The sequence below is a fragment of the Athene cunicularia genome (genome assembly GCF_003259725.1).
Source record: "Athene cunicularia isolate RWA chromosome 4 unlocalized genomic scaffold, athCun1 chr4_part1, whole genome shotgun sequence".
Lineage (NCBI taxonomy): Eukaryota > Metazoa > Chordata > Aves > Strigiformes > Strigidae > Athene > Athene cunicularia.
Window position 1 is genome coordinate 25,949,036 of NW_020799098.1, and position 25,639 is coordinate 25,974,674.

Below are 25,639 nucleotides of genomic sequence, written 5' to 3' on the forward strand. Positions count from 1 at the left end.
AGGTAGTGCTAATACTCTAAAACTAGCTGTAGGAAGTAAAATATTAACAATAACTTATTATATATTTTTAACTCTCAAATATGGACCTTTTTTCCAAACATGTTAGATTATTACTAACCTATTACTAAATAACAGTAGAAAAGTTTGATCAAAGTTATCATAATACCAACTACCTTAACAAAAGACAAAACTGAATTCTGAATTGTACAGAATTATCAGTAGAATAATTGATTGCACTTTACTTCCATGTCCCTATTAGCAATTCTATTCCAGAGTACACAGCTAATGCTGTAGAATACTGATGGCACAGATTTGAGTAAGAGTCTGTCAGTCTGAATCAAATTGAAGCTAAAATACCTCACATTTAGCTCATTTCTAAATGTCTCGCTCATTGGTTTTGATCTTGAATCTTCAACAAACACCACATACTAAATGATTTTTAGAGCTTACCAATCATCTGAAGGAACACTATAATCCTCAGGCTCAGGGCAATGGCTGCACAAGAAGTAAGGGAAGAATAGAAACAGGGAGAGGAAAAAGAATCATAAAGGCTAAAAAAATTGGATCACGTATAAAAAAAGTCAGTTAATGAAATTAAATTACTAAAAAATGTCTTAAAGGTATCTTAACTGAGTATTTTGCTAGTGCTTAGATAATAATAAAATATTGCAAAAGAATGTTTCTCTTGAGGCTTCATAAACTATAAATAATCATTTTTTTCAACTGAAAGCTTGTCTACTTACTAACTTGTACTAATAGATATAAAGGCATTTGCCCTCTTTATAGATCTTGCTTTATATTTCAGTATATATACATTGTTATAGTTTCTCATTAAACAAAAGGTATTTTTTTAATTATCTGAAGTCACGCTAATGCAGCTTGTCTGGCTGAATTCACAAAATGCTGATGAATAAAGCTAGTCATAGAACGCACAGAACTCTCCCCTGCGATGACAGAGGTCTGAACATATCACAATTTATAACACAAAGAGGCATGGGAGACAGAACAGACAATTTTACCCTCTTCTGTGTTCCCAACTTCTTATTTGCATCAATACAGAAAGACAGAGTGATTTTGTTCTCTGAGCAGCAATAAGAGATGCTGGAATGGCTATTCGCTGTAAAGAGAAACTCTGCTTTCTGAACAGTGATGCTAATCAGAAAAACAGTCTATGTCTTTTCAAAATGAGGTGGGAGCTGGAAAGTATAGAAAGAAAAAAAATCAGATTATTTTTTCTGAAAAATACATTCACACCTAGGTTTCATAAAGGAATAATTTTAGAATTTGTGCTATACCAACTTCACATGAAGATATATCATGAACTGAGTATCAAATACTGTTTTTAAGTACCATTATCATTAATATTTTTTTTTAAGATTAAAACTGGTGTACAAAGAATTTGAAAATAGTTAGCTCAGAGCAGTTTCTCTGTAGTCATAAAATTAGCTCATGTGGTTGAAACTGAGCCCTATATATATATATATATATATATACACACACACACACACATATATATATATATATATATATACACACATACACACACTTTTACACACATATTTGAAATACCAGGGTAAGAACTGTATTTTACTGCAACTGTTAGTTAAGAAAATCATCAGTATGGTTAATGCAATAAGGGTGTAAGTTATTTCAAAACAGACAGCCTAGATTAGACTCCTGAAAACTAGGATGTTCAAAGAGATCCAAATGATAAAGCCACAAAAGCCAAATCACCACCTTTATCACAAGCCCAACACTTAATTTCATAACCTCTGCTTGATCTCTGCCCAGCTCTAGAGGTGTCTAACTATCTGCTACTGAATGTTCTGAGATTGGCCCAGGTCCAGCATCTCACATACTGGTAAGCCACAAGGGCATTTATAATGTAGGTGCTTCTGCTCTCTTTATTGTTCTAATTATATTTTTTCATAGTAAACAGTCTTAGAGGTTTGGGGCATTTACAAAATCTGTTGAAGGAGTTGGCTGCAAATGTTAACAAAGAAATAGTAAAATGCTTTGCTTGCCTTTATTTGGAAAGATTTCTTAATAGCAACATTGATATTTGGAGTTGTATCACTATAACAGTATTTGTAAAAGCCACTTGAATGGTGACTACAGTACTGTAGTTCATGCTGCAGTACTGCAATTCAAATTCTTGTTCATCCTGCATATTAGTTATTGCAAGAGCATGTGCCTTCATAAAATATGAAGCATGGACAATGATATAAGTTTTTTGCAAGAATGAGGGAAATCATCTTTTTTGTAACATTAAACAGACTGAGCAATAGAAAAAACATGCAAACTGAAGTTGTGTTACAGCAATAAGCCTTTGGTATTTAAGCTTTATTTTTGTTCCTGCTTGCAAAAAGAGATGTCATGACTGAAGTGATGATACCTCTCATAAGTAACATTTCATGGTCACAAACTGACTTCTAGTTGTACATATTGCCATGCATAAATTTATTTTAACTGTAGTAATAATGGATGGGTAAATATGCACAGGCAGAGGAAAAGAAAGGCACAGAGATAAATAAAAGTATATAAAAATACCTACCCATAAGCAATTCCTGCTACAGTACACTTCTTAAATTGCATGACGTTGCATGTCAGGGTACCCGTTTTGTCAGAAAATATGTATTTGACCTAGATGAATGATAAAATTATATGTTAACATTCAGAAGTTATTTACATATCTAGTACAATTCATGAATATGAACACACTAAATATTTTTACCAGTTCTGCAATCTTCATATTTTATAGAAAAAAAAATACAACAGATAAACATGGCAGATGCAGAGTCTTGACACCCATTTCCAAACATAGCAACTAACTGAGATGTCAGGAACCTTAAGCCTGCTTCAGTGCATGGTGGTATACTTAACTAACCCTCACTCTGTGTATTGTTGAAATGCAAAATTGGTGAAGACCAATGGCTTTGCTAGTAAAATATTCTGTTTCTGACAGAAAGGAACACAGTAAAAGAAAACTATCTATATGCATTTCTAAACCCCTCTTTTGACATAGAAGTATCTTAAAGGTAAAACATATAGTGAAAAAACAACAGTTCAGAAGTCCCAAGTTGCAGGAATAGAAGAAATATGTTCCTTTCTACCTATGTCAGGTCTCCTATTTCCCTAACAGCATAAATCCTTCCTTTCAGAAACTACTAAAGTATTTTAAAAACTGAAACTGTAAAACATGTATCTGTAATATATTTCAATTTAGTTCAAACCTAATCAAGAAAAAGTTAATATAAGAAACAAAGTGGTCTGTGATGAAACAACAGCTCTATTAAGCAAAGGTGAACTTCAACTTAATTAAAATTTATTTCTCATTAAAAAAAAAAATCACAGTATTTTTAATTAGGAATTAACTGCATTATACATGGAGCTAATAAGGCTATTCATTAGTACGATTTACTCAGCATCTCCAGTTTAAAGATTCTATTTCTGAGGTATTATAACTTAGCCAAATCAGTAGTTAGAACAAATGTTCCATGCCAGGTTTATGCTTCAAACGGCATTTTCTCATGTGTAAAGCAGGAATTGCAGCTAAGATAACTCAGTCTTTTTTTCCAACACCGAAGTTTTCCCTTTCTTAAAAGCTGAAGATCTCTTGGGGGAAATCTCTTCATTATGTGCAGTCCTCACATACTTCAGAGAAGACAGTTGCTTTTTTTATTAGCAGAGACTCCTTTGGTCTCCCTACAAAAATCTGCTCAAATTAAAAATCTCTCAAAAAAGTAGAAGTGGAGATCCCAAGAAGTCTGACTAGATCTTGGTGGTGAAAGTGACTTTGATGAGAAACTTAAATGAAAACAAGAAATGTCAAAAAGAAAATGTGTCTGGGAATGTAAATAACAAACTAACTGCAGAGAGAGAAAAAAAAAATAGATTGTGTAAAATGATACAAATGGAAAGCTAAAATTCAACAGTCTCTTCTCCAGTAGAGGAGCTTGTACTCCCCTTTAAGGCCTGGAAGAGAATGAATTTTTCTGCTATCTGCACTTCCTAAACCCAGTAGGCAAAAGCCCTGTCTTTCTCTATGTAGACCAATGTTAGACAATGTTAACCTGCAACTACTAAAAAGGCAGGTCTCTGAAGTATTAGTCCCTAAGACTTGTTTGCTACATGGGTAAAAATATGTTATTATTTATTGTACTTGGAAAGCTAAAACCAACTTTTACATTCCTGTGCAATAAACTAATGAATTAGTTATGAAAACTTCTAGGTTAGGAAATGGAAGAATATGTATTCTTGTGTGTAAAATACAGTTCAGTTAAATGAGCACATGCTATTTTTTTCACAGGTCAGTTTACCATCACCAGTCAGTGTAATTTTTAGCATGTTTTTAAAGCAAGATGGCAAATCCAATGGGCTGAAACAGCAAATATAACATGTCCTGCTTATGGAAGCATGTCCTGTGCCCCAGACACACTTCTACAAAGTCGTACTTCCATAAAATGAAGAACAAAATCCAAGTGATCTCTTGTAAAAAGTCTGATTTTGTAGTATTAAAGGAGAACTCTGAAGCAAAAGGAAGAATTAAGCCCAAATTTCCAGGGCTTAATTCAGCCATGAGTCCCTGTTCCAATCTTCAGTGGCAAAAAAAGGTAATGTATTCCACCATGATTCAGGCCTAGAACATACCCACTGTCTAAAAAAAAAAAAAAAAAAATTACATACTGCAGATATACACTATAATAGGGTATATACAGAGACAGTTTTTGTGCCACAGAATTCCTCTGCTTTTATAACTTTAATGATACTCTTCAACCTTCTGCAATTACCACATACACACTGCTACATAAAGCACTGTTCATTTAATACTGGTTTCAAAAATTTAACTTCCACATACTGCAAAGTGTTTTTAAAAATATCTGACAAAATGAAGAGAATAGAACTGAACAAAGACTAAGGCAATAAGTTTTTTTAAATGAATAAACACATTATTTTAATAATCTGGATTGTAAACCCGTATGAATTAATTTCAATACACAGAGTTAGAGCCAGTAATCTTTTTTCTACCTGTCCAAGTTCTTCATTGAGATTAGAAGTACGAGCCATCGCAGCAGTGTCTGTAGGCTCATAGTGCATGTCTACATCCTACAGATAAAAAAAAAGAGTATATATATTTTAAAAAATAGTCTACCTTAACTTATTACAAGAAGTCTAGTACATAAATAGAAAAGGTAAGAGTAGAAGAGCAGACAAAACATGAATACAAGTTATTTACTTATGATTATTTCAACAGGGGAAACCATAGACACAATCAAATCACTTCCAAGAGTCCCCAGAAAAAAATTTCCTCTTTAAAACAAAAAATCTGCATGGTTCTTTGAGATTTTACTCCAATTATTTCCATTTATCTGTCTTATTGAAAGACTGTTGTACCCATGCATCTCAAACAGATTTATCAACAAGCAGAAATACTACATTGTAACACTTAGAGAGGTCAGTCTTATCTGTATTTTATGCATAACCAGTCATTTCTAAATAGCAAGATAAATATACCTTCAGATAAAACCATGAAGATTTTAAGAGTACATAATAAATGTACAGTACATTGTAAATTGTGTGTGGGTTTTGTTCTGTAGGGGTTTTGGTTTTTGTTTGTTTGTTTTTTACTTGTTAAAAAAAAACCTCCCACCAGAGTTTATTTTTAAATACAGTAAAAGATGAAAACATTGTGAAGTATGGCAATGTAATGTAACAGACTGCAGATGACCAACTTCTCTATACCACTACGATATCCACACAAAGATAGCGTTTAAAATAATAAATGTCCAGAGTCCAGATTAAGATAAATTAAAGATAACTAATCCCTCATGATGTGATATGGGGGCAGGGGGAACATAAATTAAAACTGTCTTTTGGATTTGTTGTATAAACAGTTGCCAATCTACACATTCAAAATGGGTGAGCCTTTGCTGAATATTTATTTTAGAATGTAAATGAAGAACTTCACTACATTCTCTCACTGGTCAACAACTTGTTCTATGGTACAAAAGCAATGAAGAATCAAAACCAGCTGGCTGTTCACAAAAAGATTTGACTTTTAAAGCATACACTTCACCTGCTACTCCACATACACTTTTATCTGTATCTGCATGACATCATATGTCACACACACAAGTGTATTTCACACATACGATCAAGGAATCAGATTAAAGTGTTCAGATAAAGTTTCCAAACTTGCATTTGGAAAAAATGGAAAAACTGAAGGCATGCTATTAAAAAAAACTTACGTGGCTTTAAGGAGAATACCTCACCCCCACCCCAAAGAGAGTAAACCCTTCTTTTCCCCCATTAATTCATCAAGAAAAAAAATTAAAGGATGCCAAAATGATCTGTAGATATTTTGTTAGAGATAATACTAACAGACACTAGCTTTGTACAAAAAACCCCCATTAAACTATGGTTCTGGTAGGAAAATCAGCAAAATACAAAAAAAAAAAAAATCCAAAATGTGGGCTACGCTTAGAAAGAAGAAATGAAACTGGACAAAACTCCACTGGACCACAAAATTCATTCTTTGGATCATTATGGATGAAATTGCTTTATGGATCATATTTTTATGTGTTTTGCACTACCTTATTATTCAAGTATCAATGTGACGCAGGTATAAAAGCACTAAATAAAACCTTTTATTATTGCTGGAATATGAGAAGGTAATAATAAACAAGTAGCATTCTTAAGTACTTACATTATGAAAAAGTTTGAAAAAAATGTACACATAGACAAGCAATCAATCATTTCACTTACTTGTAAACCACTTGATTTTACAAGTCATGCATATTGTAAAAATAATAGTTACCCAATTTATGAAATAAGCCTGGATAAATTTAACAACTTCAAGTGTAACCAACAAACTGATTGGAATAAGATTATTGAAGAGTATGATAAAAGTCAAGAAATTCAATCCAAAGTTGCTTGCTCCACCATCTGCCAAAAAACAAAGCAAAAAAAAAAAAAAGAATTTAAGACCATATTTAAAAGTATGTATATACAGTGTATTCAGAATACTGCATTAACTGCTGATTTTTAAAAAGTCCTGTGTGTAAGAAGAAACTTCAGAATTAATTACAATATCATTTTTGTATAAATATGACTTTCAGAAGGGTTAAGGATCTCTATTATAAAGTGGAGTTCAAATTTAGAGATCTTTGACATCTTCAATTTCTGAAAAGCAAACTCAGCAGCCATTCCTCCTTTTGCTACATTTTAACATCATGGTCTGATATTATCTATATATAGCAACCAAATTCTAAACTCTAAATTTTAGAGTTTTATATTTTTAAAGGGGGAAATATGGAGTGGAATTATTTTTTTCACTATCCATCCTCATAACCTTCCTAATTCTCCTGCCTCCAACCCAGCAAATGAAAGAGGCACATTAACATCACATGAAGAGAAGAGATGAAATTAGAGAGTTTATTGAAAGTTCTAAAAGAACTGGAAATGTCAATATATATAGATAGATAGATAGATAGATAGATAGATAGATAGATAGATAGATATACATATATTAACATATGTAAAAAGCAGTTTTATACTAGTTTTTCCTTTTCAAGTTTTAGATAACTCTAGCAGTAGCACCACAGAGAGCATGCAAATGGAAAACAGCAATCTGCTCCCCAGTATAGCAGAAGGGTAAAAGATGTAGCCTGTCTGTCTGTATTCAAAGACCTCTTGAAGAAAAACAACCTCAGACAGGTTTCCACTGCCTATGGAATGTGGATCTGGTTGTTATTCTAAAATCCAAGTGAGCAGGTTTTGGATACTTTTATTAATACCAATTACAGCATTAAAGGAAGTTCAAATATAAGAGACCAGAGAGCTAACATTCACCATGACATTGCTATTCTCAATGACTACCAAGATTAAATGGAATTTAAATAAAAGTTATTTATTCTTACATTTCAATATTATTAACATTGCCACTTTTTTGTAATTATCCACAGGCAACAGACTGTTTTAACTAAATGCTAACAGCATTCAGAAAGATGCGGCACTGCTGAGAAGCTGTTTCACTCCAACATAATAATAAAATAACTGAAGGGAAAGGGGAATAAATTGCTTCTTATGTATTAAAAGTACCTGGTACAAGAACAATTATGACCTGAAAGCAGATTTAAAGGAGATACCTTACAAAATCCAATACAATTTCATTTAATCATGGGGCATACATCTGAAAATAAACTGACAAGGATAATCACTTGAATACACAAAATATCAGTGGGCACTATTTCATGTTTCTTTTTTCAGGAATAAAAACAAAAGCTTCCGAACTGCTTCACTACTGTGCTGACCACCATATTCTGAAAACTTTTATATTTCCCAGAAAAGAAAAAAATGCGCTGAAAAGAAAAATCAAATGAAAAATAACAAATGATGAAGTACATCTAATGCTATCCTTTTATATTACTGGAAACTGTCAATATTCCATTACTGATTTCACTTTTTTCCACCTCAAAATGGAAATATGAAACTTAGGTTTCTTTTTTTTTTTAAAAAAAAAAGTTTATTCCTCAACATGAAAAGAAGAGAAGCAATGTTCTCAATAAACAAAAGTTCATCATAAATGCAGACAACTGTGTTGTTCAACAGAAGCTTTAGGAGAGTGCCTTCAAATCAAAATTCCAAGACTTTTCTTTCAAAATTGACCGAACCACCTCTAAATCCCTATTTTGATGACTACATTCAGCAACTTTGCATTCAAGACTTATTTCAGGAGAAGAAAGCCTAGTTCTGGTTTTACTGCCTAAGAAGGCTCTAGGCCTACCATAAGAAATTCCAAAAACATTAATAATTGACCACCAATTGTATCTACAAAAACTTTTAATCTAGTTCCCTCACTGAGGGTTAGGTTATGTCAGTATGGCGCATGCTGCTGTGAAGGCTGACATAAAATTACATTGCCTTACATTCACTGTGAGTACAGCTATTCAGTATGTTAGATGAGATCTTTTGTGTCTGTTCTATCTTTTTGAGAAGCAGTTTGCTAAGATCTGATGTTGGCAGCCAATAACTAGTTAGATCCCTGTATAGTAAAAATTATAAAGCCACAGCATCATTTCCTGGGATGCGGGAGCTTAAAAAATAAAAAAAAGTCACTGCAGTTTAAAATGTAGTCCATTGGTAAGAGATGAAAATAGCTTTAGCCTGATGACTAGGAAGCTGACTGTTTATGCCAGTGGAATGCCAATACAGACCTTGCTGAGCTGCAGAACTGTTGATGCTGAAAGATGTAGAGGCGAACAACAAAGCTCTCCTTCCTGAATTTAGCAAGACCTCAGATGGCACAGTAAGGTAAATTTTATACTTGCTGTGATATACCTAGCCTAAATGACTTTAGTCAACAACCCATAAAGACTGATAAAAACCACACTGTCTAAAGGATGATTAATCATCCTTTCCAAACATGAAAGACAACTGAGCACTAAAATATATTATTTTACATCTTACAGTTTAGATCAAGATACCAGTCTCTCCCAGTATGCCTTTGATTCCATATAGCTGAACCAATTGAGCAAATCAAAGACATGGCAATAAGGATGCAGAACAGAATCAAAATCTGAATATTCGTAATTCGTTCCACATTAGACATTTTAAGAGGTGGACTTGTTGAATTCTGGAAAACACAAAAAACAACAGTGGCTATTAAATACTAGAAGAGGTACACACAGTTCTCATTTTTCAAATTACATGTTACTGCATCCTTTTCTAAACGTTCTCCCAAATATATCATAATCATAAATGGCATAACGGTTCACTCACAAGAAAAAGAGAAGCAGCTTATAAATTAATGAATTAGAGCTTTAGATTTGTGTCACAAGCAGTTTAAACAATTACACAGAACACTCGTAACAGCAAGAGCTAACAACAAATTTTAAAAATGAATGCATACACTTTATCAGTGATACAGAAGACAATTGCCAATAGAATCAAACTTTTTCAAATAATTGTTTTATAAATCAGAAAAGCAATAACTAAGATACATGCATGACCAATCTGAAAGAAATCTTTTTTCTCAACAAATGTATCTCCATTTTGATATTTCAAACAGCACTAGAAAAAGTAATTTCATAGTCTGAGAATGGTCTCTTCCCTCCTCATTTTGCAAATAAAGTTTCACTTTGTTTTTTGACAAGAATGCTTACCTTTTTACTTGAAAGAAAGCTCCACAAGAGGACAGTTTTAAGAGCAGTCAAAAATAAAAAAAGATGAACAGGCAAACTATAATGATCTGATTTGCTAGTAAAACAGTTTTCAAAACGCAAGTTACAAAACAGAATCAACAAACATGCTTACTAGTGGAAAAACTACTCTGAGGCTAAGTGACTAATAATAACAAGAAATTATTTTTATTGGTTTTACTTTGTAAGAAAGATGCTCTATTACTGACATTTTAACTGCTATATTGAATCTAGATGTTTTCTGAAAGGATTTTCCATGCTGCATAACAGCATAATAAGGCAACAAAACAGATAATTTAGAGAAAACACAAGTGACAAACCTGCATAAGTTTTGTGTCATGTCCCGTATAGACAACTATCCCATGAACCCACTGAGTATTTCTCAGCTGAGCTCCTCGTAGCAGAATCTGATCAGATCCCAACGGAACAGTACTAGAAGGAAGGAGTTTTATATTTTAGCATTAAAACAATCAATGTCAGTGAATAAATGTAACCAGCAGTTGTTAAAACTCATTAGCTAATTTCTCAAAATTTAGATGATTATTGTAATTGTATTGCTGGGAAACTAATTTTCAGAGTTAACTTTTTGGAAGTGTTGACAAAGAGAAGTCTTGACAGTTTAAAGCAAGTCCAACAATCTAAGTTTGCAAAAATATTACTTACCACTTAATTTTGACTACGGACAGTAAAGATATGGTACTACTTACCAAGCACACTGAAATTAACACAGGCTAAAAGATTTAAATGTGGTGTAACCACCAACTGCCACTAGCTGAGGAGATCAGTGCTGGTGCAGGTACGTCCTGCAGCGGAGGGGGAGATCACAGCATACAAGGGGAGGTTTCCTGAGCCAGGACACCCCAAGGGGAGCACAGAGACTGCCAGGAGCTGGCAGCTCTCACAGGAGAGAGTGGCTGATGATGTCTGGGTGGGGCCTGCAGTAACAGATAGAGTGTAACTACCATTAATCACTCACTGAGGCCATCAGCTCTGGTTCAGGCCAAGGGCACTCATCTTACTTGACCCTCAAGTCAGAATGGTGGGTACTACTTGCTTGAGAGCAAAGGTTACAGCTCTGGCTAGGGGATAGGCACCATCTACCCCAGTGGTGGCCGATGCCCTCACCCAGATGAAGCTGCTGAAGGGAGAGGCTGCAGTGCAGACCTCAGGCTGCAGGAAGTGCCCTGACCTTTCCCCCGGGGCAGAGCTGCCTGCAAAAGCTGTGCCCAGGTGGAAGATCTCCAGCAGCAGTGGCTGAGCTGCAGGAGGTGGTGAGAAGGCTGCACAGCATCAAGTGAAGATGGGAAGGAGTTAGCTGGTTCTAAGTGCAGCCTGCAGTGGACCCACAGCCCATGACTGACTAACCAAAGACTCCCCCACCAGCACACACACAAAGGAGGGGGGCCAATAACACGGAAGAATGGAAGCTTGCAGCAGCAGGGACCTGCAGGATGAAGAGACATCCCCCGAAGCCTGAGGCGCCCTTGCAGAACTGCTGCACCACTCTGCAGCCTGAAGAAGAAAAATCTATCACATCAGGAGAGAAAGTGGAGGCAGCCCGGTCTGCCCCCCATATAACCACCAGTGCAACTAAGAAAAGGTGATGGGTGACAGTAGTAGGCAACTCTCTTCAGAAAGGTACGGAGGCATCCATCTGCCGACCTGAAGTACTCCCTAGAGAGGTGTGCTGCTTACCGGTGGCTTGTATCAGGGTTATCACTGAGAGACTACTGAGCCTTATACAGTCCACTACTACTATCTGCTGCTGTTGTTTCATGTGGGAACCAACAATATAGCCAGGACCAATCTGAGGAGTATACAGAGCCCTGGAAGCAGCAGTAAGCCTTGCCTGCGTGACCATAAAATGGCGGAGATCAAGATCCTCAGGGCAGTGAGGAGGGTGCACAGCAAGCTCGCTACCCTGGACTTCGGGAGAGAAGACTTTGGCCTATTCAGGGATCTGCTTGGTAGAGTACCATGAAAGCCCTGGACGGAAGAGGGGTCCAAGAAAGCTGGTTAATATTCAGGGATCACATCCTCCAAGCTCAGGAGTGATGCATCACAACAAAGAGAAAGTCAAGGCAAAAACGCCAGGAAGACTGCAAGGATGAACAAGGAGCTCCTGGACAAGCTCAAACACAAAAAGGAAACCTACAGAGGGTGGAGGCAAGGACAGGTAACCTAGGAGAAATACAGAGATACTATGTGACCAGCCATGGGTCAGGTTACAAAAGCCAAAGCCCTGGTAGAGTTAGATCTGGCCAGGTATGTCAAAGGCAAAAAGAAAAGAAAAAGGTACATCAGTGATAAAAGGAAGACTGGGGAAAATGTGGGCCCACTCTGGGCGGAAAGGAGAGACCTGTTTACCTGGGATATGGAGAAGGCTGAGGTACTCAGTGACTTTTTTGCCTCAGTCTTCACTGGCAAGTGCTCCAGCCACATGGCCCAGGATGCAGACTGCAAAGGAGGGGACTGGGAGAATGAAGAACCCCCCCACTGTAGGAGAAGATCAAGTTCAAGACCATCTAAGGAGCCTGAAGTTGTACAAGTCCATGGGACCTGATAAGACCCATCTGTGGGTTCTGAGAAAACTGGTGGGCGAAGTGGCTAAGCTACTATCCATCATCTTTGAGAAGCTGTGGAAGCCTAGTGAAGTTCCCACTGACTGGAAAAAGGAAAATATAACCTCCATTTTTTTTTGAAAAGGGAAAAAAAGAAGACCTGGGGAACTACAGGCCAGTCAGTCTCACCTCTGTGCCTGGCAAGACCACAAAGTGGATCCTCCTGAAAACTACTCTAGGGGACATGGAAAATAAGGAGGTGACTGGTGACAGCCAATACGGCTTCACTAAGAACAAATCATGCCTGACAAATTCGATGGCTTTCTACAATGGAGTTACAGCGTTTGTGGATAAGGGTAGAGCAACTGACATCATCTACCTGGACTACAAAACACTGTCCCACATGACATCCTTGTCTATAAATTGGAGAGACATGGATTTGATGGGTGGACCACTTGATGAATAAGGAATTGGCTGGATGGCTGCACTCAAGAGTTGTGGTCAATGGTTCAATGTCCAAGTGGAGAGAAGTGATGAGCAGCGTTTCTCAGGGATTGGTATTGGGACCAGTGCTGTTTAACATCTTCGTTAGCAATATGGACAGTGGGATTGAGTGCACCCTCAGCAAGTCTGGTAAGACGCTGGAACAGGTTGCCCAGAGACATAGTATATGCCCCCTCTCTGGCAGTGTTCAAGGCCAGGTTGGATGGGGTTTTGAGCAACCTGGTCTAGTGGAAGGTGTCCCTGCCCATGGCAGGGCAGTTGGAACTAGGTGGTCTTTAAGGTCCCTTCCAACCTGAGCCATTCTGTGATTCTAATTTTCCTTTGATTCATGATTATGAAGTTTTTTTTTTCTAAGTCTATGATGAAACTCAACTACTCTTACAAAATTGATTTTCCAAAGCAATTTTCAAGTGAAATAATCTTCTGACCTTTTAGCTTAATCCACTCTTCGAGTGAAATGTCCTTTATAAACATGAATAACTGTTTAAAATCCACACTATTTTCTGCACCTTCTTTAAATTGAAAACCCAAGTAAGTTTACTTGAGTTATTCTTTTGAAACTGCACTGAGTAAATGAGCAACAAAACCACATAAGACTCTGGAAATATATAACTGTCTTAAATTTAGACAGCTTGTCTTTATACATATACTGTAGTTCAGGTTTTTCTTAAAATATAAAAAGTTTTAGATAACTAATACTCTTTTCCTGGGACAAATGATACCCCATTTTTTGCACGTTTCTTTCTATAAATACCAGCTAGCAGTTCAGACTTGTCAATAGTGCTCTAGTGGTTGTCATTCTTACCTAAAACTATTATCTCAACAGTTGTTTGAAACTAACACATTACGAAGATCACAAATAAATTGCTTAATGACAGCAGCTACATCTGTGATATATAAGCTATAAAGAGTCTGAGTAAGCCATGATATTTGATAACATTTCTGGTAGCACAAAGAGCATAGTCAGTCTTAGTGAGTACGCTTCAGCTAATAATTTATTCTGGATCACCATGTCCCCTTCTCTCCTCTCCTATAAAAGCTTTTAAGATTCAAAGACTGCAAGTAAAGAGGAAACCAACACATTCTTCCTCCCCTAAAATTAACAGCAGCAATGTTAATTTGCAGAAAAAAAGAACTGATCTGGAAAAACATTTGAGTGTTTTCCCATAAAACCCAAACAAATAACAAACACCACTCCGTTACAACTCAGTCCACTTACTTTCTAGGAAACTAGCATCGAGCATACTGACTGTTCAAGGAATCATTCTCCCCACCAAGTAAGTATGTTTCAGCAACTGAAATGCTGAATGATACTGCCATGGAAAGTAACTTCCAGGTGCAGGCACTTAATCAAAAGGCAGATTTGGAGAAAAAAAGGAATATAAAAAATACTGAGATTTACTTGCTTTCTAAATCTGAACTGTACTGCTCTTGTATTTGAGATGTGTTCATATTGTGGCAAAATTAAGAGATTAAATGTCCTTTCTAGTATGAAAGGAACTGCTGGGGTTTCAATTATACAAGAATCATTACGAAGGACTTCTGTTGCCATCACAGATTGCTTCTGCAGTTACTTTTTGTTAGTTAGTTAGTTAGTTAGTTGCATTCCTGGATCAGAATCATTCTAAGTTTTTTGGACCATCCATCAGCACAATACATTGACATTTTAGTTAAGGAATGGATTACATGTAATTCCAAGAATAATTAGATATTTTTATTCTATTAACACTAATAAGTATGTCACAGAATACGAAATGCATAACCAGAGAAAGTTACTTTTAAGTTCCTCAAAGATAAATTTGAAACCTTTTCGATTTATGGGCTTTCTCCGGAATGCAAAATGACTTTCTATCTCTTCTACTAACACAAGAGTCTCTAGAAAGGCAGGAGTAAAAAAAGCTTTCCAGTCTTTATTGTTGTATTCCTTAAAGAGTCAAGTGAGTTCTAAGACTCTTCCTGCCACCTCCTGATCTTCCTCTTTGTTTTCCCCTCTTAAAAACTATGAAGAGCATGCAGTAATGTCTTTTCTATTGCAGGATCCATTGATTCTTTTTTCCATCAGGACACCGGCTCTCAAATGGATACCCTTCAAACAACTTGGGACAGGAATTTATCCTCAAGGATGTGTTATTGGAAAGACAATCAGTGGGAGCTGTCTCCAGGAGAACAATTTCTATGACACATCTGGAAGTTTACATATCAAATGTTTTTATAATAAGCATAATTACTCTTATTCAAATGTTCTTAAGAATGTCTTCAGGAAAACATTTATTTTAGGTCTGGATAACTGATATCTGCCCTTGTTTTCAACTTGCTCACTCCTTTTCTCTGAGCCATTGTTTAATCATATTTTCAAATTTATTCAAGCTAAAGAACTTTTCTCCTTTCTCTTCATGTCTTAATTGCCTCAGATGAAGTGACACGCTTCTATATATTCATCAGCATAACAAAGAGCTGCACACTTTGGAGACTAAGGGTTAACACATTCAAAAGCTGAGGATACCATAAAAACATTTTGGCCTCTTTTAGTCCACAGATTTAGCCAAAAGGCAAAATAACTGTAGTGGAGTTCTACCTCCTTGAGTACTGAGTATCCAAAAGCAAAAAAAAACCAACCCAAAACCCCTTTGGTTTTTTTTTTGAAACAAGACAAGTCTGAAAAGATGAACCAGATACATTTATGGCATTCCAATTAATTATCTAAAGGGAAAGAAGAAATAAACAGGAGATACATTTTCAGTATCCTCCACTGCTTTTGCAAAAATGTTAAAATGGTAGTGGATAAAGTGGAAATCACAACTGATGGATCTACATAACCTGTTAGGAAGGTCTTAAAGATCTGGATAAACAAATACCTGTTAGATGAACCTGTGCTACTTCTAAAATGAACAGAAACAATTCATCCCTCATTTTTTCAGGCTGCAAATAAGTTCAGGATCCAAAAAGTGTTACTTACCTGCAATTCTTTTTCACTGAAGGTAAGTATTATATTAGAGACACACTTTCAAAACTATCCTACTGCACCGAAACTATATTCAAAACATTCCAAAACTGAATTTCTCAAATGACAAATTGCTTGACCAGCAGGTGGCGAGCTCCTACACATTCTTGAGGCTTAAGAGCCATTAGCACATTCAATGCTTCTTTTTTAAAATCAAATTTTAATTTAAAAGAATTAGATTAAAAAGAAAAATATGTTTTTTTCTCTAGTCAGAGAGGAAGGATGAATGTGTGGATCTATTATAACTATTACCATCAGAGAAGAACTACAGGTAAATGTTTTTCTCTTCTTAATAACAAGTACCGTGGAATTATAATAGATCCACACTCTTGTGACTGAAAACTCCTTGAATGCATCTGTAAGAAATCCGTAAATAAAGAATGGAATTTAAAACAGTATCTAATAACTGATTAGTAATATACATAGAGATCTATCTATCTATCTATCTATCTATCTATCTATCTATCTATCTAAACTCTAAAACCACACATATGAATAATATTGTATACAGAGAAATAAATGCCTACCAAATAAAAAACAAATCATGTAAATCTTTGGGAATGAAGGACTCAAGAATTCTGGATCTAGTAAAGAAATTTATACTCTTAATACAGCACATTTGATTCAAACCCATAGAAAATTCCAAATATCAATATTTAGTAAGCACTTAAGTATTTTAAGGATTTTTGAAGCAGTTCTACACATGTGTATTGTGGGAATTGCACTGAGGCAGTCCTTTTTTTTACAGAAACATACTTTCACTAAGCTAAGGTATTAAATGTCTTTCAGTGACCGAATCAGAAGAATTTGAGGTATATAGTGATGGATTCAGTTACACCCCAGAGTTAGACAAAAGAAAACAACAATAAAGAAGACAGACAAGAAATTACTTCTATTCACTTCTGTGATAGAAACTTAACAAAGAATGAGATGCTTAAGTGAGTTACTAGTACGTATTCTAAAACTACTAGAATTTGATTAGCATGCCCTTTATTATTAATAGCTATTACTTTATAAAGGTCAGCTAGTATAAAAACTCAAGTTGTAGACAACAGAAGTACAGTTTTACCTCTGAAGTTTTTTTTAAGAATAAAGTCTAATAAAGAATATATCATTAGACATTTTTACCTCTCTAGTCTTAACAGAATGAAGACTTCACTATTCATATTTTAACTGAGTAGTTTAACACCACATAGTTATCTACTGTTAGATTGAATCTACTGAGATGATCTTCCTCGTATTTACGTACCCATGCCCATCCAGTCTGATGTTTCCAACGAAGTCATAGAGATGTCGGTTTGGGCTCTCACATTCTATTCTGCCTGAAAGTCTCATCAGGTTTTCTATGTCCTTTATGTCTGATGTTAGTGGCAAACCCTGTAAACAAAATTAGTTTGTCATGACATTACATATCACTTCCCAATATATAAATCTATGTATTATAAATCTGATAAAAAATGGAAAACCAGTATCCCTTTGGGAACAAAATGAGACTGCTACACTTAGCTGGCACACTGCTGGATGCTATGACAGTGAAAAAGTCACCTTGGTATATTTTCTCAAGGAAAAACCTGAAAATAAAGTGCAAAGTATAACTTAGGAGTAACCATTTGTTTCTTCTGCTTAATTAATTGAATGAAAACTTTTATGTCAATAACCTGCAGCTTTTTATTCAAACCATTAAAATTTCACAGTCTTCTAAAATGAAATAATATAATTAATATATTTTTATAAGCAATAAGATTAAAATAAAAGTAGCAGTATTATAAAAAATTAAATTCCTACCTGTCGAATTTTTAAGTTTGTCTCACCATCTAAGTTAGATGTTTCAATGTAGCACATAGCTTGTGGTTCACTATTAAGAAAAAAATAATTCTTAATTTTAAATTATAATGGCAAAATTAATGAACTTTCTGTAATCTTTTAATAGTTATTTATGCAATCTTTTTCTATCAAATCTTGAGAACTAGAATAATTTACAGCCTAATCTGTAACACCAACAAGTACTTTACATTTTCAGAAAAGTTTGCCAAAACCTACCTACCTTAGATGCTAAAAATGTTGCATGTAATACATTCTCTATGTTTTTACATGAGAGTAAGGTACGGGCACAAATGAAGTGCATTTGTAGTGACTCCTACTGTAGGCAGCAGTAGTTTAGACATGAAAGTTTTCTTGTAAAGGGTTCTCTTACAAAAAAGTTTATATTATGAGTAACATAATACAGTTTTTGAAATAGGTCCTTTTTATGCAATTTAAAAAGCTTTTTTATAAAATGTAAGTATTAAGTTTATGCAGAACATTAGTACTTGAATAGTTCATCTATCTGACATATACTTACAAAATGCTTATTGCATTTAATTTTTCAATGTAATTTTTTGATGTGTAACAGCAGTATTCTGTAAAATATTTTCAGGTTTTAAAACATTTTACAACCATTATAGAGTGTTAACTAGGAAAACAGAGATACAGGAGGACAAAATTACTTTTCTGCAAGTAGATAATAAACAAGAACAGGTCTAACAGGTCAGGATTTCTGAATTACTTCACTCAGCTCCCATTTTCTGGACATGAGGACAGAACATCTACTACTTATATCTACAATAGAAAGAAGTTTTGATCCTGTAAAGGACCACAGGAGTCATAAAAGTCCTTTACAACTTAAAAGAATAAATGTTTACTTTCTACACCACTTCAAAGCTTCAAATATTTTCCTACTTTCTAGCATAAAATTCAAGCATCAAGTGTTTTTTTAAGATTTGATTTCTTAATGCAACAGTGGCTACTGATTTGCAACTTAAGTGTTAAAATGCTTGCAGAATAAAGTTATGTAGGGTATTTAACATTTCTGCAAAGCAAAAGCATTAAAATGTGATAAATTCTTTTCATAAATTCCTTCCAGGCTAGCATTTTCTTTTTGGTGAACTTTTCTAAAAATGTAAATAACTTCTGTTTAGATTGTTTGGATGGAATCATCTGTATAAAATATTATTACAACTCTAGCATTTTTTATTAATTAACAGTAAAAACCAAACAGTATTTTTGTGAAGCATTTTAAAAACAAACTAAGGCAACAAAGACATTTCAAGTGAGACATGCTTAATTGCAATTACTGTAGCAGATAGCAGTGACCTCCAAAGTAAGTAAGTTACAGTTAGATCAAGGCAGTCCCATTGATTTGTTAAGGAGAGACATAGTGCAGTAACAGTGCAGACAATAGCATAAAGCTGACGTGTCTAAAAACCATGCATTTTGTCACAATACACAAGAACAGCGCTGCTTTTGCCATTGCATGCAGCAGAGATTGTGCAACATCCAAGTTTGTGCAGAGGGTCCTCCACCAGTCCTACCAACATTAAACTATATTCTTTGCTGAAAATAGGGAGTTGGTATAAAATGTGTATTCTTTTCAATTTGCTCTAAGGAATTAAATATATATTTAACCTGGTGTGTGTTTATTCAATGACAACTCGTCTCAAAATTTCATGGGGATAGTGTAGAAACAGGACTAAAACAAGTTTTAATTTCTTGGAGTGTTATTGTGCATTAATGCTTTAATGATCTGTACATTTATTAACTGAACTCTCCCTAATTTTATAAACGTCTGGGTTCTGGTGAAGAAAGGTGAAAACAAAGCCAAGATTATCAGCACAACAGTGTTGTTCATATTTGGTATATGAGGACCCACGTACACGTATCCTGTGCAACTAGTTTATTCTAACCTTGATGACAGACTGATGAGATCAGCTGGGAGATGTTCCCCATTGGTCACTTTCACTACTTCCCCTACTGCCACCTACACGTCCCAGTTTGAAAATGGTTAGAACAGAAAAATAAGTGACAGGGAAAAAAAAACAAAAAACCAAAACAAAACCAAACCCAAACAAATGGACAAAGACAAAAAGACAGAGTTTGAAATTATTATACAAACAATTCATGTTAATTAAAATGTCTGATGACATTTTTTTCAAAATCTATTTTAATCAGGTCAAGAATAAAAGATCTAGAATATTTTAATTTTTTGAGTGAATTGTTTTACTGTAAGGCACCGATTTTAAGCTGCTGAGCACATTGATATTCTACACTAAAAATAAAAAGTTCTTATGCTTATTTCTCTAGTGACAGTTTTTAGCAATTCCATACATTGACTAAAAAAAAATAAAAGCCACAACAAAAGATTTTCCACCAACTTTTCAGAAAAGTCAGGTGACAAGAACCTCTCTATGTATACATGCTGAAAATGATTTTGTGTTTTGTTTCAGCTTTGTAAATTTCAATGTACACTGAACTATAAAGAACCAAAAGAAATTAAATCTTGGAGGTCTGTGGCCTTCCACTGTAAGAGATTCTAGTTTCCTAAAATAATTAAGATCCTCTTATTCTCAAAAAGCTGCTATTGCTGGTAAAAAGAACCAAGTATTATTAGTTTGAAAAAATATCAGGCCCACAGGCTCACATTGCTATTGAAACCTAATATGCAATTGGGCATCAATAAACACTGGGAAAGCAAAACTGACAAGATTGCCTTCCTGGAGGATGCATGGCCATGTGGAGATGAGAGCTGGAGACAGTGAATACATGCCAGTATGAAGGCAGAATTAAGAGGTAATGCTGTAGCACAGGGTTCTCTCCCGGAAGGGGGGCTGCAACAGGACCCTTGTAATATAACTAGAAGGAAGCTTCAGCTGGAAGAAATGCCAGAACTGGGCCCAGAAAAGCAATCACGATTCGGAGTCCCCTTGGCAAGCCTGATCCTAGAAGAAAACCGCCTAGGAGGAAATTCAAGGTGAATAATGGTCATAGGATGGTGTGTTCTGACAAGGGCCATAAAGTGAGGTTAAACAAAGAGGTAGCAGTCCTGACAAGTCCAATAGTAGCTAGCTACTATTTCAATTTATGAACACGTGATTCCTTCAGAGGGGACAAGGCTTGGAATACAAGCTTTGCAGGCAATCAGTATTTTTCTGTGTGTATACTGGAACTGGGGAACACTGTGATGCAAGCATCCTCCAAATTCAAAAGGGCAACACAGTGAAGACATCCAGGCAAAGGCTCAAATTTAGGAGCTTAGGAAGATTATAAAGAAGCTGCTCTGAGAGGATGTAATCTGTTTCACTTGTAAAACACTAGGGTTAGCATGACAGAAGCTATTATCAGGTCAATAGAACAAATGTTCTTATTGCATGGTGTATTGCCTGTGAAGATCTTGGTGGAGAAGCACCAATAAAATTTATAAATGATTCTTGAAGCGCAGAAATAAAAGGTTTATAGATGATACTCAATACAATATCTGAAGTTATGACAAACATTAGTACTGAAGACAGACTGTGGGGAAAATTTACAGTATTATCCAGCAACTACTTTACATTTGATAATAATTTAATGGACGTGTTTTAGAAACAGCTACACTTAATTTTGAGCTACAATAGAAGATGGAATAAACAATGCACTAGTCTATACCACAGTCTGTGACAGAAACACTTAAAATCCTAACCTTATTAATTATATGTATGAATGGATTTGTTAACTTCAGTGGGATCATACGCATTACAATAATGTGTCCTCTTGTGCCAGAAAAAAATGTGGAAATTGCATTGTAAATATCCAGTAATAAATCAAAGTAAAATTGATCATATTTAAATAAATTTTAAAAATTCTTAGAATATATTTACTGACCCGATGAAATAGATGTTGAAAAATGTGCATCTTCCACGTAATATGTGGATTTCTTAAATAAAACTGTCCAAGGAAATGATGATAAACAACCTCTGATTGTCCATGTAAAAAGAGCCACAGCATTACATGCTATAAATTAAGTATTGCTTTCAGTGCTGAAATTATTCATAATATATATGTATTAGGGAATAAAGTGAATGTTCAGCTCAGGGCCCACATCTCATGTTCACTTTTTTTCCTGATTCAGCTATTAAGCTAGTGACTATATCCACTAAAAAACATTTCTGTTCTCTGTAATGTATCAATTTAAATAAATTTCTATGATGCAATTTGTTAGGTACATATCGCCAACCTGGTTAAATATGGCAGTTGAAGTTCAATTTTTAGACAGATAATCAGCCTTTTTTTATTAAATCCAACAACAAAATAACATACTGTTTTTCTTAGGAGTAAATTGAATGACAGTATAATTTTAAAACTGTAATTGTCACAGTTTAAAAAAACAGTGCCTGAAATGATAAATGTCCAAACGAACTAAAGAATACACTTCAGAACAGCAGCATTTTTGTTTATTCCTTATTTCCTTGGAGCAATCACAAAAAAATAAATAAATAAATGCAGGGTAGAGAAACCAGCCTCTACACTATAAGCATCAGTGGGCATCTCTACCTTGATGAGAGCAGTACAGTGTCAGCAGGTATATACTCTTTGCCTTTTATTATAACTATATCTCCAACATCTACCTGAAAGAAAACTGGGAATTGGTTAATGGTCTCAAACAAAATATGTTATCCCTTTGTTTTAAGCACAGTAAATATTTACCTGCTGAATTCGCTAGAAAAACTGTTAGAAACTCACAGACTTGGAGAACCTATAGGTATTGGGTACTCAAAGATCACTGGAATTCTTTGGAGATCTATTCTTTAACAGGCCTAATCCTGACCTTCTCTATGCAGTTCTTTACTTTTGCTGGTTACTATAAAATACTTTATTGGAAAACATAAGTTGAGTTAAAGAAATTAATCTTCCCTAAGATCACAGTTCTGCTGCATCACACTATATACCTTATCCTTGCTTCTCCAAATGTGTAAAACAACTTCATCTGAACCTTTCCTCCAAATTACTGTGGGTCAAATTTTGTTCAAGCTTTCAGGTATGAAAACCAATAGAACTAAGGCACTAAATAGACAGCATAAGATTTAGTCCTTGAGTTAGCTTTAACAGTCCCTTCATAAGTACTGCATAACAGTCTTGACAGTTCTCACGGTTTAAGCCGAAGAAGTTCAGCAAATACACAAAGTAACAAGTTTCCAGAAAGAAGTTTCTGCCCTGACACACAGAATAATACTAAGGGACTGTATAATTTTGCCATATGCAAATACTCTTAAGTCAAAGATATTATACGATTATCTTTCACTAAAGCCCACCATTTAATGGCAGTTTTGCCCGACTCATGTAATCAAAACTGACTTGACTTAAAAGTACATTCTGAGACATGTATTAACAAACAAAAAATAAAATACAAAAGATTATACATTTCCCATTATACCAGTTAATTTCTATTAACGACAATTCTTTGGAGAAACAAAGCAGATATTAAGTCTGTGTTATGTTCTAAAAATCATCAACATAAACACACACCTTTTCCCAGTGGACAATCTCCCATGCACCATTTCGTAGTACTGGAAAAAAAAAGAAAAATTTTGCAGCTGTACAATCTAACTGCAGTATACAAGTATGCATTAGATTCCTTATGAAAAGCTGTAAAGTCACAACTCATTTACACAATATTTTACAGCATGCTTTGTTTCTATAAATTCAGGTCAAGCATTTCAATTATACAGCACATATTCTGTGTAAGTTTTTGTACCATATCTTATTACAGAGTCAATCAGAACATTTTACAGGGTTTGAGAATCAAATAAATCTGATGCAGAAGGCTTACTTAAGTATCTGATCAGGATCTAATTCTTTACGCAAGCAGGTCTTGATTTCAAAAAAGTGGATCAAAATCTGGGAATACATATGGCCTTTACATCTAAGTTTTCCTTGAGGTTCTGTCCAGACTAACCCCTCTTCTTACAATACGTGATATACATATCTCAATGATTTCTGAGAGTTGTTATCCAGCATGCTTAATAAATCTTTAGGAAGAGATTTAGGTAACTCTCTTACCCTTCCTTCCCCCAGATTAGTGTTGATATGCTCAGGGCAATAGTAAATGAAGCAGATCCCCTTTCAGACAGTAAGCAAGATATTTTAATGATTGTCTCACTAAGCAGTTAATCATTACACAAAATCTATTCTGACAAACCATTTTCCTTCACAGGGAAAACTACAGATCCAGAGTGAGGACTGGTTGTAATACTGTCCTAAGGAACCCAAGACATTTGATAACTTTACCACCAACTACCTACTTCCATCCCCTTGTACCAGGAGTACTGTTTGTGGGGCCATGGTATCAATCAGATGACAGGACTGATGAGGATTAAAAATACACCTTGCATCAATCCAGATGACTAGATTTCACAAACAGCTATAATAGAATAATTGACAGTGGAGTTCTGCAGGTCTGAAACGTAAATAAGCTGCCAAAGGTGGGCAGGGGCTTCTTAAGAAGTGCTGGCTACAGAAGCACTTGCACTGCTGAAATACATCCTAAGACTGTTCCACACGCAGTCAAGCTGACCTAACATAACACTGCTCCTACAAACAGAAGGTCCTGTTCTGCCCTCACTCCATGAAAAGGTGTGTGCCCTCATTGCTTAACGCATGCTGTCTCTGATGTTTGTTGGACCCTTTGATGAGCCAGTTTAACCCACCAAATGTAAGGAAACTGTCAGTTTTTCTTTCTGGATTTGTTTCCTGCTGGTTTAGCTGGTTAAAATCAGCTCACAAACCCATGAGTCAGACTCATGAAAACATGCTGAGACACCTGAAATCTCAAGAGTACTCTAACCCTAGCTTGATCCAATAAGCTTTTAAGCACAATTAGCATACACTGACATTCAATTGCATCCATTTCCTTATGAGAAGAAAAAAAAGAAGTGGTGTTGCTATGCACCTTTTATATATTGGTTAGAGAACTTGTGCATAAAGTCTTCTGCAGCCTGGCTTTTACACTTGTATCTCCCATTTTTAAGCTGTCTCTAACAACCAACTTTCAAAAGCATGCTCCATCTTCCCTACAGAAGACTACTTCGTTGCACTGCAGAAATGCACATTTCATTAAGTCAGAGTGTCTGACTGTGTCCTGCTGTATATGTATGCAGCCTGAGGTAACAAAAACCATCACTAATGCAGCTTAATAAATTCAAATCCTTTTCAAAAGCTTTAATAGTAACAGAACTTTAGAAAGTTAATGACTGACTGAAGGTTAACTGAGATATAGATGGTCTTTAAAGAATAGACAGGTGAAGGGAAACTCATATACAGAATCTATACATCCACATGTCATTTCACTAACAATTGCGTATGTTTAAAAACAACAAAAGGTGGAGATAGATATATAACATACTACGTAACTGCTGAATACGTGAAAACAAAGTAAGAGAGTACCATACTGATTAACTTTTATTTATTGCTTTGACAATACATTTAAATATTGCTTTGACAGTACACTAGGATCGATGCTGTACTCATGGGAATCCTGCATTAGCTTAAAAAACTTTTCTTAGGGCTATCAATATTTTATGTAT

At 35.2% G+C, this 25,639-nt stretch overlaps 1 protein-coding gene across 1 annotated transcript in view; it reads right to left on the reverse strand.

The window, feature by feature from the left end:
• ATP8A1 (ATPase phospholipid transporting 8A1) overlaps positions 1-25,639 on the reverse strand; it is a 113,508-nt gene that overhangs the window by 75,163 nt on the left and 12,706 nt on the right. Inside the window, exons 6-15 of the mRNA XM_026846964.1 lie at positions 23,583-23,623; positions 19,988-20,061; positions 18,051-18,120; positions 17,515-17,642; positions 10,520-10,631; positions 9,469-9,634; positions 6,818-6,945; positions 5,029-5,106; positions 2,555-2,643; positions 451-495 (exon numbers count right to left, since the gene is read on the reverse strand). Of these exons, the coding sequence (XP_026702765.1) occupies positions 451-495; positions 2,555-2,643; positions 5,029-5,106; positions 6,818-6,945; positions 9,469-9,634; positions 10,520-10,631; positions 17,515-17,642; positions 18,051-18,120; positions 19,988-20,061; positions 23,583-23,623 (931 nt within the window). The remainder of the gene's footprint in view (positions 1-450; positions 496-2,554; positions 2,644-5,028; positions 5,107-6,817; positions 6,946-9,468; positions 9,635-10,519; positions 10,632-17,514; positions 17,643-18,050; positions 18,121-19,987; positions 20,062-23,582; positions 23,624-25,639) is intronic.